Source organism: Pangasianodon hypophthalmus, chromosome 24, assembly GCF_027358585.1.
Source record: "Pangasianodon hypophthalmus isolate fPanHyp1 chromosome 24, fPanHyp1.pri, whole genome shotgun sequence".
In the NCBI taxonomy this organism is placed as follows: domain Eukaryota; kingdom Metazoa; phylum Chordata; class Actinopteri; order Siluriformes; family Pangasiidae; genus Pangasianodon; species Pangasianodon hypophthalmus.
The window spans coordinates 13627563-13641080 of NC_069733.1; the positions used below are offsets into that span (position 1 = coordinate 13627563).

Below are 13518 nucleotides of genomic sequence, written 5' to 3' on the forward strand. Positions count from 1 at the left end.
CCTGCTTGTTGGTGCAGATAGGTTTACCCAACCTATACAGAAAAAGCCTTTTATCCCGCTGATATGGCATCAGTTCAGTGGACAAGCAGGCATTTGGGAGAATTTCACTAATGTTCAGTAGATCTGACTCAATCTGATCCCTATACTTATCTTAGCTAGCGACAAGAGAGTGTACTGTTAATGCCACAGTAACCAGAAGTAAGTGTTTCCCATAGACTCGTCAACATTTTTAATGTTTTTTTTTTCTTTATAATGTGTTACAGAATATGCAACAGCTATTTTATTGTATTATTTTATTTGAAAATGTAAAAAAAAAAGAAATCAATTACCAATGTCTGTAGCATGGATCAGAAAACAGACAGACAATATTAAACAGGGATAATCAAAATCAGCGATGAAAACATGATCACATGAGAAAACACAGAGATGGAAAACAAGGTTTGGAAACGACAGTCGACGAGACTTTTCACACTGAAAGACAGAAACATCAGGGTATCAGTGGACAAACTAATTAAGGGCTTAACACAGAACAGGTGAACACAATCAGGTCACAGTAACAGGATGGGGTGATTACAGTACTGAACAGAAACAAAAGTAGATAGTAACGTAAACAAAAAGTAGATAGTAGATAGTAACGTAAAAGTACATGACATGAACTCAAAGCGAAACATCACAAGAGCAGCACTCGTCACACTCAGAAACGTGTCGCACGCTGTCTGGAGGAATTCGTGACTTTTCCAGTTTCTTGTATCCATATTACATCTGGTGTTTTTTCTTTATTTATGAATGAAAAATCATCTTTATTGCCTAAACTTCATCAAATAAATAGTCTAATCTAGCCAGCTAACATAACTACTTTTCAGAGAAAGCTGCTTAGTTAAATTAGATTTATTAAAAGTGAGACAAAAGCTAGTGTCAACTATTTTCGTAACTTCTAAAGCCAGGAAATAAAACTTTAAATGGAAGCTAGTACATGAACTGTATTTGCATTTTGTTCTAAAGGAAACTCTTTTAGAAGGAGGATCAGTATGACAACCAAGTAGCTTCACATAGCTAGATTTGAGCTCTATCAGTTAGAGGACATGTTTCTTGTAAGCAATAAAACATGCCAGGGTGTGATACGGTCCAACGCAAAGCATGTTTTAAGTTGGCCTGATAACCAAAACACAGGTTGAGATGTTACAGAGAAACCAGAAAGCACAAAGTTACGAATTAGAACAAGTGCATTAATAAATTACAGTGATTTAAATTACAGCCAGGGCTACTATCAGAGCTTCTGTTATACAAAATGAATAAACACCTTCTGACCAATCAGATTCGAGAATTTAGCAGTGCTGTATTATAAAGTATTGTAGTATGTTAAATCTACTTGCCATACTGTGAGTCACGGTCAGAGACTTGCCCGGATGATGACTCTTCCTACAGCTTTAAACCAGACATTTGGGCTGAAGAAAACACGTGCTGATGGAGGCAGAGGGTGTGAGGTCAGAGCTACTGGATGCCAGGAGGCTTAGGAAATTTATGAGCTATTTATGAGCTACAAACACCGTTCCTGTGCTGCCTGGCAACCAATAAGACAGCAGCTCCTCACCAAACTGCCATCTTCTATCCAGGACATTAGGAATGCCTTACTGATTTGCAGTGCAATAGAGAGAGATCCGATATTTATAAAATCTTCTGCAAATGTGTGCAGTGATTTCAGATGTAGCTACAGAATGCATAGTGTTTGTTAATTGTTTATTTTTAGCCAGAATCCCCCTCCCCCTTCCCCAACTCCACCCCCAGGTATCACTGCTGGCGGTTGCCCATAGCGACGGTTGTCATGCCAATGACAACATCATAATGCAGAAGGCAACTAATTGCTGATTGGTCATTGGAGAAATGTTACTTCCTGGGGGGTTGGTGGGGAAAGGAGAGCGAGGAGATGATCTCTGACGCAAACCACAAAAGAAAAATTTAATAGATCAGATCAAACCGAAGCAAATCCGATCCTGCTCTGCCATTTCTGTAGTGGCAGGGGTAGTAAATCTCTCGCCTTAATTGAATCCTGTGTCCAAAGTTGCAGGATTGGAGATTATTTTAAAGCTGGTATTATTAACTTTAAGTCTGTATTATAGTTACAACAGTTATTTGGATGTATAAAAAGACTGAAAGTTTGACAGATCCTCAATCAGTCTTTGGTAGGATGTGTATTTTATTCCTTTTTTCTGGGTTGTCAATGTTCCACACCCATCCACCCCCACAAGATTTCACTTTTCCAGCTGCAGCTGGAGCGTTTCTCTTTCTCTCTTTTGTTATCATCTCTGTTGTCTTCCTTCGTTTTATTTCACATCTCTCATCTGTTCTTTTCTTCCTCTGTGACTTTAGGAAGCTCAGACCACTGTTATACATAATCCATTGGATGGGATTAAGGTATCATCCCCAGCAAGCTTCTTTTTTTTCTCACACCCTTTCTTTTTTTCATTTAACTATCTTCTTTTTGATTTTCGTGTGCTTTCGATTTGTCTGAGCATTTTGGGTTTTCTCTGATGTGTTCTGTAAAAGATGCTGCATCTCAGACTTGCATGAGTTAAAATAGTGTTAAAATAGTGATATGGTATAATAATATCCTTGAAATGGTGCTTTGTGACTTTTAAGTAAATTATTGCAGGCCTATTAGAGCCTATTTAAATCATTGCAGTTGCTCAGTATCTATAAGCATGTAAGTTTGTGAGAGGCTCTTGAATTCTTATGTGCACAGAGGAGTCTTGACTGTACCTAAGGTGTGTGAGATACGGAGATCAACAGTTGGCAGGAATAAGTATCATGGCGTCTCCTTGCTGAGAGTCTGCGTTCAAACCCACTGAACTGTTTAAAGCGGCCATCTCCTGGTGATGTTTAGAAGTGCACCATTTCAACCTGCATTGCGACGCTCATTTGACATTCCCAAGAAGCTGTCTTCATTATTTTCCCACTTTAAACACATCAGGAAATTTTAGGTTAGTTTGTTACTTCTGTTAATTAATTAAAGAGAAGCCACAAATTAGTTTTGTGTGGGAATATAGCAGAATAGTCGGAGGAAGTGGCATGGAAAAAAAAAAACCCTCAAACATAAAAAAGACCCAGAACATTTTGATTCAGCTGTTGAATGTCCTTAGTAACCTCAGATATCAGATCAGGACACAGAGTTAAGAGAATGCAAATGGTGTAGATAAAGACAGCCCACTATAGATCTGAGCCAGATGTACAGCATGCAATTGCATTGGCTTTCGTTAACCTTTACCTCTCGGGTGTAGAATTAACAATCAGACAATTCCTTTCCAATGTTTTACTCATCATCCACACAGCTGACCACACATTCCTCAACAGGTCAAATCGATGTAACCAGTAAAATGCTGTTTAAGTTATAACCCAATAATCAACAAACAGAATTAAATAAGTTATAGTGCTGCTTCACAAAGACCCTTTTTTTTTCACAACAGGGAGCCCTTTGTGGCAGCCCGAATCTGATTTCTTGACTTATTCAATTTGAGCATAAAAGATTTTATGCAGTCTGAATTTTTTTTTTTTCGATTCATGCCACATTTGTATGGGGTTTCAAATCAGATTTTGGGATATGCAATTCATTTTGACCAGTCAAATTGAATTTGGAGGTCTTTTTGTTTCGTCATTCGGTGGGCGATGGTTTTTAACATTAGATATGTGCAACAAAAAACAGCGTAGAGGCAGGTCAAGAGAGCATAGGATTTAGGTTTTCACCAACAAAGGGATGGTTTGCCTTTGTTTAAACACTTTCCACTGTTTAGTTCTAGTTCAGAACCCTAACTAGAACTGACTTTTTCAATAAATAAATAAATAAAAATAATGAAACATCTGGAGTGAAGTCTCCATGTTGATAGCTAGTTAACTATAAGATTTGCCCTGCTGTGTCAACAAATTTTCTGTGTATGTGCAAATATTGCAAAAATAACACTCATCATAGCTAGTAAACTTCAAATAATGAGTCACTTGCTTTTGCAGTAGTAATCAGAAAACTCAATTAAATTACACATTTTAATTTTGGTTGCTATATTCTGGTTGCTAGGCCTGTCTGTGCTCGACTGTTTCCAGTCTCATCACTCCATGCACTTGTAGAGAGGTGTGTAGTTTATGGGGATAGTAAAATGAAAGAAAAGAGGCAGTATCAGGATTATCTAATCATACCGTCCCAGATACTGACGGCTCAGCTGGCCTATTTACAGCAGCTTCCGGTGAGTGTCCTTGATGATCACTGCAGCTTGGCCATGACAGAAGCTTCTTTCCTCTCCTCTCAGGTGACCTCCACCTCCCCTCTGCTCTCCTGACATCAATATGTCATTGCGTCTTTCTCTTCCTCTCTCTCCTTTTTTCTTTCTCCCTTCGTCTCTTTCTTATCCTTTTCCTCCGTCTCACTTCTCATGTAATTATTTGCTGAGGAAAGCTGAAAGGAGGCCAATGAGTGGTTTAAGCTGCTCTGTTTTCTGTTCTTTTACAGCCCATTTAATTTATCAGATGGGTTTATAAATGGCCATGGCTATGTTTACACACAAAGATTGTCATCAATGCTAATGAATTCTTTGCAGATCCGAACGAAAATCTCCATTTACAAGCATGTTACATCATCTGTCAAATTAATGCACATGCGAGGAGCATTAAGCGTGCGAGTCCTGTGAGGGTGTACAGAACTGTTTAGTTAGAACTAGCTCAGCTCATAAAGAAGTTTCAATCAAATTGCGTGTGTTTACAACAAATCTTGATGTTATAAGCAAACATACTCCAAGGCGGGAATAAGAATTTGTATCCCACATAATTCTGCTTTGAAATATTAGCTGAATAGCTCTTTCTTTACAAGTCTTTTAAAATGTTTAACATGACCTTGGTCTCCTCACTGTATCATTTTTTTGCAGCTATGCTGTTGGTCAGAGAGTACTTAAGCAATATCACACGAGCAAGAGTGAGGTTATACTGAATATCGGACGAATCACATTCCTGAAAGTGAGATTTAGGTAAATAGACAGACTTGGGGCTTTTGTACTGTGCTTTCCTGCTGAGATGTGCTGAAGTTGGAAGTTATGCAGCAAATGTGGCCTTTGTATACCCGTTTGCTCTCTGAATTGCACAGTCTTACACTGTGACAGTATTATCTATGCAAGATCACAACATAAAACCACAGTTCTGGCAGCAGTGGTGAGCAGCACAGCACCAGAGCAACAAGCAACATTTGAATTGAGAGTTTCTCAGTTTTATGCAAATTAGGTATGAAATGTGAAAAAGGCAAACGCTAACGATCCCATGGTGTGGGTTGTTTCCTGAAACGTCTCACAAGTTTAGTTGTGTTTAGCCCTCATTTAACAGCTCTGAAATAGTAGAAAAGCCATTACATATGGTTTACGATATGTAACTTCAATATAAAATCTATTTTAAAACAAGAGCAACACGATGATGTGTTCCGAACAGTGCATATCCACACACGCCCATGAGACAAACTGCAAGTGACGAGAGCTACTTGTTAATTAGCGTACCTCAATTATCACTAAGACTACACAAAAATGAACATGAAAAATTCATGTATTTATCCAATTAGCCAATCATGTGGCAGCAGCACAATGCATAAAATCATACAGATACAGGTCGAGAGCTTAATGTTCACATCCACCCGATGTGGTCTTCTGCTGCTGTAACACATCCACCTCAAGGTTCAATGTGTTCTGCATTGTGAGATGCTTTTCTGCTCACCATGGTTGTAACGAGTGCTTATTTGAGTTACTGTAGTCTTCCTGTCAGTCTGGCCATTTCTCCTCTGTCCTCTCTCATCAACAAGGTGTTTCTACCTGCAGAAATGCTGCTCACTGGAGGTTTTTTGTTTTTCACACCATGCTGTGTAAACTTTCGAGACAGTTGTGTGTGAAAATCCCAAGAAATCAGCATTTTTGAGTACTCTGGCCCCAGCAACCATGCCACAGTCAAAGTCACTGAGTGTATATGTATATATAAATAATCAAAAGTGCACTTTTAAATGACATTTATTCATTCAGAGTCCTGAATCAAGCAAGCAAGTAATAAAATGTTTAGGAAACTTTGTTTCAATACGCTTAAGTCAGACGAATAAAAGTAACTCATAGGGTCTTCGTCTACAAGTATGTACATATTATAAAACTTAAAAATTCAACTAGCATTTAAACAATGAAATTTCAACTTATAGCCTTAGTGGCTTAGTCTTTACAACATGAAAACCATATTTACAACATGAAAAATAGTGTTGCGCCTCCAGAGTCATATTCTCTGTGGAGTGTTTAATGTGTTTGTTTAATATCCGTGTGTGTTTGTGTGGATATATAACAAGCATGTTGCAACTGTTCTAATGAGGTTTGCCATGCATCAGCGGACACTTAATTGTATGTGATCCCTGGAGTTTTGTTCTTGAGCTATTAATTTAGGATACACGTGCTTTGCTGTATGAGTGAACGGAGGACGATGTTACCCTCCCACCTCGCTGAAACAAATGCCCGAGTTTATTTTTTAACAGTTTTTTTCTTCTTGCCCCAGGAATCGTCTGACAGCAGCAATGCCACAGTGGAGGATGAAGACATGAAAGGTGAGAGTAGGAAGGAGCTTGGAAAGGAAAACAATGCTATACTTAACTTTAACGAGAACCACAGACTGTGTGTTTGTGTGTCAGGTTAAAAGCCACCTTGTAAAACTTTTAATCATGAAACCCAATCTTTATGGTGCATGCAAAAGAGATGGTAATGTGTGCGATTTGTGTGTGTGTGTGTGTGTGTGTGTGTGTTTGTGTGTGTGTGTGTGTGTGTGTGTGTGTGTGTGTGTGAGACAGATTTAAGGATACATGCCCCGTGTTGGGATTAGTGTGGATAAGTTATTGGTGTTTCAGGAGCAGCAGTGGTTGTGTTGAAGTGCAGTTTGAATGCTCATTATTCACATAGATGATAAGTATCTGTTGTGATTATCGTCACTTGATGATTACCTGTGATATTTTGTAAATTTGCTTGTTTATAATGGTTAAGTGTTTTCATAATGTCGGCGCTGTCCATTTTTGATAATTGTAGAAGCTTAGGTGTCACTTGATTGGACCCCACTGATTACCCGTTTGCTGTTTTTGCCGTGTTTAATCCTTTTAATTTTTTTCAGTCTAAATGAGTCTCTACAGGGCTGTCAGATTCCTTTAGAAATGCATTTAAGTGTTTAATTTTGTGCTTTAATTAGTTGAGGCTTCCAATTTACAGTTCTAATGAATACTAATTAGGTAATCATTTTAGCATAGTGCTACACTGTGTTGCATAAAAAGTGTTGCGGAAAATGAAAATTGTCCCTTTTTAAACAAAGACAAATTGCAGAGAGGCTGTGTCATCATTTAAATATAAATACTTAATGTTTCAGATTAGGTTTTTTGTTTAATTATTTACTCGCAGTGAATTATATTTTGTAGAATTGTTTACAATAGCCAGGATCCACATAGAACCCACCATCTTCATCCCATTCTCATGCAGGAGTAATTTTCCTGTATCAAGCATCATAAAGTTAATTTAGCCAGAAAAGTGTAAGAAATGCTTCTTTGGATAGAAAAAAGAAATTTTCAAGAAATTTTCCATGAATGGCACAGTTCAGGGTGCGTCATTCATGAGTGAATTTGCGTTAATATAGAGAAGATGATTGAATGTTTGAAAATTTCTCTAAATGTACAGAGTAAAGTGTAAATGTTTTCAAAGACACATCCTCCGTAACAGGTTAATTATATTGTTTTCATGTTTCTAATAAAATAATTTAGTTATTCTATTTAGAGTACAGTTAATGTTTTTTTTTCTCAGAAACATGGGTTGCAGTTTTTATTATATATATTTATTTATTTGTATTTTATTCATATATAGCTGTATATAACTTCATAGTTTCACATGGAAGAATCGTGTACGCTTATACATTCACTTACCTGTACACCTGCTCACTCACACAATTATTCAATCAGCCAATCAGCTGAAGATTGGAAAAAGACCAGACAATGTTCTTTAGCTTTCCAGTTTTGTTGAGCCTGTGCCCACTGAGGCAGATTCCTCGATGTGGTCTTCTGCTGTTGTAGTCCATCCATCTCCAGTCTTGGTGTGTTGTGTGGTCTGAGATGCATTTCTGCTCACCATGGTTATAAAGAGTGGTTATTTGAGTTAACATAGTTTCCTGTGAGCTTGAACTAGTCTGCCCTTTCTCCTCTGATCTCTCCCATCAGCAAGGCATTTCCAACTGCAGAGCTGCTGCTCACTGGATGGTTTTTGTTTTTTGCACCATTAAACTCCAGCAACAAAATGCCAGGAGATAAGCAGTTTCTGAAATACTCAAACCAGCCCATCTGGCACCAACAAATCACTGAGATCACATTGTTTCCCATTCTGATGTTTGTTGTGAACCTGTATCTGCGTGATTTTATACAATGTGCTGCTGCCACATGATTGGCTGATTGGACAGTTAAATGAATGAGCAGGTGTACAGGTGTTCCTATTAAACTGGCTGGTGAGTGTATTTGTCATATTTTCATGTGGTTGCGTTATCACTGTACATGTATATCCTCAGCTTTGGTGGCCACTATGTTATTGCCTAAAGTTCCTAAACCCCCTCGTGTCTGACAGCCCTGGTCTTTGCTCCATTACATTCTTCCATTACAGTATGTTTTTCTTCTGATCTCTCTCATTGAGTGTTTCACATTTCCAGCTCTGGTAGATCTTTACAGTAGATGACTCCACTGCTGGTCCAGTGTGTCCATAATCTGTCTATTTATACTCTCATCTCTCTGTGTTGCTGGGGGGGGTGGGCCACAGGAAAGAGTGTTGATAACAGCTCAGGTCAAACCCAGTCAAACCCCAGCTCCCAGGCAGACCACACAGTTCAGGGTCCTGTCCCTCCTGTCTTCTGTGAGTGCCACATTGTCTATGAACCTTGACTTTTGGCCTAATTCGACTCCTCATTTTCCCTTGCTAATCTATCATCCTGTGTGTCTGTGTGCGTGTGTATGCCCATATTTCTTTAGGTGATCATATGACTGTGGGTGATTAATAACTGTTAGATACTTAAATTTAACCTTAACTACATTAATCTTCGTTTCTGTAATAATAAAAGTTGAGTCTTTGCTGAGAGACTACCCAGATAACAGTTTGAAGGGGCATGCCACTGATATTTAAAAAAAAAAAAAATTCAGCATGGCGAGAAGTAAACAAAGTCAGAAATCTTTTTTTTTTTTTTTTTTTTTTTTTTTTAAAGCCTAGAGAAATAAGGAGTTGTGCTGTCTACAGTAAACAGAATGCTTCCATTTATTTACTGTCCAAATTATCAGTGAAACAACTCCTGTGTCCTGACTTTTTATTAATATTAGTTTGTATTAGTAACCAATTCTGTGAAATAGTGTTTAGAGACTTTAGATCGTTCAGACCCGCTGTACACTGACACATTTATTATCACAACAATCTCAGTGACTTACTTTATTTCACAATGAGCAAGTAAAATGAAGTGTTAATGTTATCTGCTTGATCTGGCTTTAACCTGCTTCATAATTTTTTAATATAATATCGCTTTTTTAAAAAAAAAAATATATATATATATATATAGTTATATAATTATAATAATTCTTGCAGCTTTTCTTTTTACCAACTTTGAATTGTCCCACCTCAGTTGTTAGCCAGATATTTTCTCATGATTTCTACCAGAGAATCTTTTCAGTGGCATCAAAGAAAGTGTGTTGATTCAGAGGCATATTTGTCTCCTCCCCGTAAGGGCTGCACAGTATATCATTATCGCAATATATTCGGCCTTCATAGTTTATGTATGTCTGCCGAATTAAAAGCAACATCCCCTAGATAGCATGTCAGAGCCAAAATTTCCTTGTTTGTCAGTTTTCCAAGTCTAACTTGAAGTCTAGCTTAAAATGTTTAGCAATTTCATGTATAGCAATGTTAAGCCCTATGACGAGCTCTGTCTCTCGTAAAAACTTTTTGCTGCCAACATTGTGATTGTTGTCATTATCTGTGTCTCAAATCGAAAACTCTGATCTTGCATTTAAAAGTATTTAATCTAGAAATCCAGAAGACTGGTATGGAGGTCGTTGGGTTGTTTGTGCTTGTTCTCACTGCAGTTTATTACTATTGTTTTAAAACATGTCGCCAGAGTTTTGAGATCACACGTGGCTCCACAAGATTAGATGCAAGCTTTACCTGTCTCACCATAACTTCATCATAGGGCCTTTAAATATTGCAAGGCATGTCACAAGCCAATATAAATTTGTCCAAGATGTACAGCCGTATTCTCCAGGCAACCAAGAAAGGAATCATATGATCAGCACTCTGAGTGTAAGCGGATTATTACAATGACACCAGAAGGTTTCTTGTCTGTATTCACCTTTCCACTGCTGTGTCTGTGTCCTCCTGTGTCCTCCATCCCTCACATTGACTCCTCTCTCTTTCTCTCTGATTTTTGCCTTCCTCCCCATTCCCTCGTTTCTCGGCCCTCCCAGCCTCCACCAAGCTCTCGGACCTGCTGGGTGTGGTACGCAGGGGCTCAGGCCCTGCGGCTGATGGTGAGGGGAGCACCAGTACCCCCTCCCCAACCCCCCAAACCCCCAACATTCCCATGCAGAGTAAGTATAAGGCTGGCGCTATACTTGACATGTAACTATATGTAAGTGTACGCACATGGTTGCTATGCAGTCGGCACTGTTCGTACATTTTTGCATATCTGGAAGATATGGAACAGATTCATCCAGTATGAGGCAAGTCAGGAACAAACCACACTTGCATGTGAGATTTCATGCTCACTAATCAGGCAAGCTTATTTGGAGCCATTTATTCTGCTGCTGCCATCCTACCTCATCCGAGTGTGGCTCTGCTGATTTACCCAGTGCCATTATGAAGCCAAAATTTGATCAAATTGGAGATCTGAAATTGTTTTGTTTGCTCAGTATTTAAGTCTTCACTTTTAAACTGTTTTTCCACCATATAAACAGTATATGTTCACGTCCAGTGTATATATGGTGCACAGGGCATACTGCCACCGTCATATACCTTGGTATTGAATCATCATGCATAGCACTCAGAGGTCACCCAACCAATGCGCCAAATGATCATGGGGTATGTGGGACAGCCATCTTGCGTACACGTATGCATAGTTAAAATGGAGTATAATGCCAAGTTAAGAGAGACCAAATATAAAGCTAGGCAGAAACTAGACAGAGTTTGTCCCATATGTTATGATTTAGTGCCCATTCCATATCAACTATTAAGCTTTTTATAAATCATAACCTGGGCTCTAGATACCCTATTTCTGCTGTTTTAGTCTTTTCATGTTGCATCTAATTCCTTGTTACCTAGTCCATTGTCATTCTCTCCATTCATCACTTCTTCCTCTTCCATCCTATCTCTTGTTCTTCTAAACATTTGCTTTGTTGCCGAACCGTGCAGTGTCGCGTCTGACAGATCTGGTGAGCAGCGTGCGCAAGAGTTCAGTCCCCCAGGCCGATGCTGACTCAGCTACACCCAGTCGACCACACACTGCCCTGAACCCTGTTCCTGCTCCAAACCCTATTACTGCCTCGTCCCAATTTTCCCAATCCTCCCCTCCTCCCCCACAGCCCTCCTCCAGCCCCCTGCCTGCACTACACTGTGAGTACTTTACATAGCGACATGCCGTTGTTTGTTGTGAGGCTGTCTGTAATGCTAACAGACTAACATGCGCCTGACCTGGTTGACTGATTTCTCGAGGATGCTGGAGAAAGTTCTTTGTTCTGAGATATCAGGGATCTGTGACCATTAGAGTTGCAAAAGTGTGTGACTGGGAAAGATGGTGTGTTGAAGCATCATGGTTGGCGTGCTGCTGTTTACAGGATCCATGCATTAAGGAGTGAATGTTCTGAAAGGTGATTTCATGACTAGCGCGAAACTCATTGTGTTGCTTTGCGTGTGTGAGAATGAGTGAGAGGAAGAAAGAGAATGTGTTTCCTGATTTTCCTTGCCTGCTTTCTTTGACAGCACGCAAACAGGAGATCATTAAAATCACTGAACAGCTTATTGAGGCCATTAACAATGGAGACTTTGAAGCTTATGCGTAAGTCACTAAATATTTGTTTAGAATTGTGGGTGTATGATTTCCATTTTGGGCAGTGCTTCGGTGGGTGGATGAGTACATCATTTAAAAACTTCTTTCTTTCTTTCTTTCTTTCTTTCTTTTTTGTCCAGTAAAATCTGTGATCCTGGTTTGACCTCATTTGAGCCAGAGGCTCTGGGGAACCTGGTGGAGGGCATGGACTTCCACAGATTCTACTTCGACAACTGTGAGTGCACTAAACATCATTAATTAGTTAGATTTTCACATTTAGTTAAACTGTTCAGTTTAGTCAAATATTTACATAGATGTTTGTCTGGGTTTCCAAGTGCCCAAAGTCTGTTTTTTTTTTTTTTTTAAACAAAAAGCAATATAGCCATATAGCTAGGGGCTTTTTTTGGTTAATGTATTCACACCAACTTGGTCAGTCAAAAAAAATTAAAATGCCATTAAAATGATGGCTGTCTTGGGAGGTCGTGAGTTCAAATCCCATTGATGCCACCACTGTCCGTCCTCGGAACAAAATTGGGATGGTATACTCTCTCCCCCCCGTCAATCAGAGCGACACTAGCCAATCATGGGCATCTGTGCTTATGTTTGAGAAGAGAGCAGAAACACTTTACTCTGAACGTGTTACACTGCCATGTGATGCAGCATGAGCAGCAGTTTGAAAAGATGTGCTTGGCTTCAGGTGTCACAGAGGACGCATGTGTTAACCTTCACCCTCTCTGGTTGGTAGCTGCCATATAATAGAGGAGAGCTAGCTGGTGGGTGGGAGTTTCCAGGTGACCAAATTGGGGAGTAAAATCCAGCGGGGTAGGGGGTCTGGGGGCATGGAGGTCTTTTTTTTATCTCCTAACTCCAGCCAGTTATTCTTTTCTACAGTCAAGACAACACACAGCTGAAATCAAGCACCCCTTAACATAGGAAAATCTAGAATACATTTTGGAATGAAACTCTTTGTGTACTTTTTCTCATCCAGTATTGTCTAAGAACAGCAAGCCCATCCACACCACCATCCTGAACCCTCACGTGCACCTGATCGGGGAAGACGCCGCCTGCATAGCCTACATCCGCTTGACGCAGTACGTGGATGGACAGGGCCGGCCACGCAGCAGCCAATCAGAGGAGACAAGGGTGTGGCATCGTCGGGACTCCAAGTGGCAGAATGTCCATTTCCACTGCTCGGGAGCTCCTGCTGCTCCACTGCAGTGAAGGTGAGCCTCCGGGGATTTTCCCTCTTACCCTTTTTTTCACTGAAAAGGTTCCGGTGCTGGTGCAACTTCAGAGAAACACCACAAGTTCTTAAGATCCACCCGCATTTGCACTGGTTTATATAAAGTAATGCTTTATTATTGGATTCAGACCTACAGCTGCTAAGCTAAAATTGGTCAATTTAGTGAAGTGTCATGACAGTTGTACGTGTGTGTT

General features: G+C 39.6%; 1 protein-coding gene across 21 annotated transcripts in view; it reads left to right on the plus strand.

Moving 5' to 3' along the window:
• camk2b1 (calcium/calmodulin-dependent protein kinase (CaM kinase) II beta 1) overlaps positions 1-13518 on the plus strand; it is a 59891-nt gene that overhangs the window by 43006 nt on the left and 3367 nt on the right. For 9 of the 21 annotated variants that reach the window (XM_053229062.1, XM_053229044.1, XM_053229048.1 and 6 more), the window contains 7 exons: positions 6544-6592; positions 8820-8912; positions 10505-10627; positions 11448-11648; positions 12015-12090; positions 12222-12316; positions 13070-13304. In XM_053229062.1, coding sequence (XP_053085037.1) covers positions 6544-6592; positions 8820-8912; positions 10505-10627; positions 11448-11648; positions 12015-12090; positions 12222-12316; positions 13070-13302 — 870 coding nt within the window. In that variant the 3' untranslated portion in view covers positions 13303-13304. Of the gene's footprint in view, positions 1-2367; positions 2413-6543; positions 6593-8819; positions 8913-10504; positions 10628-11447; positions 11649-12014; positions 12091-12221; positions 12317-13069; positions 13305-13518 lie in introns of all 21 variants that reach the window. The other 12 variants (XM_053229050.1, XM_053229054.1, XM_053229053.1 and 9 more) reach the window with 5 other exon arrangements.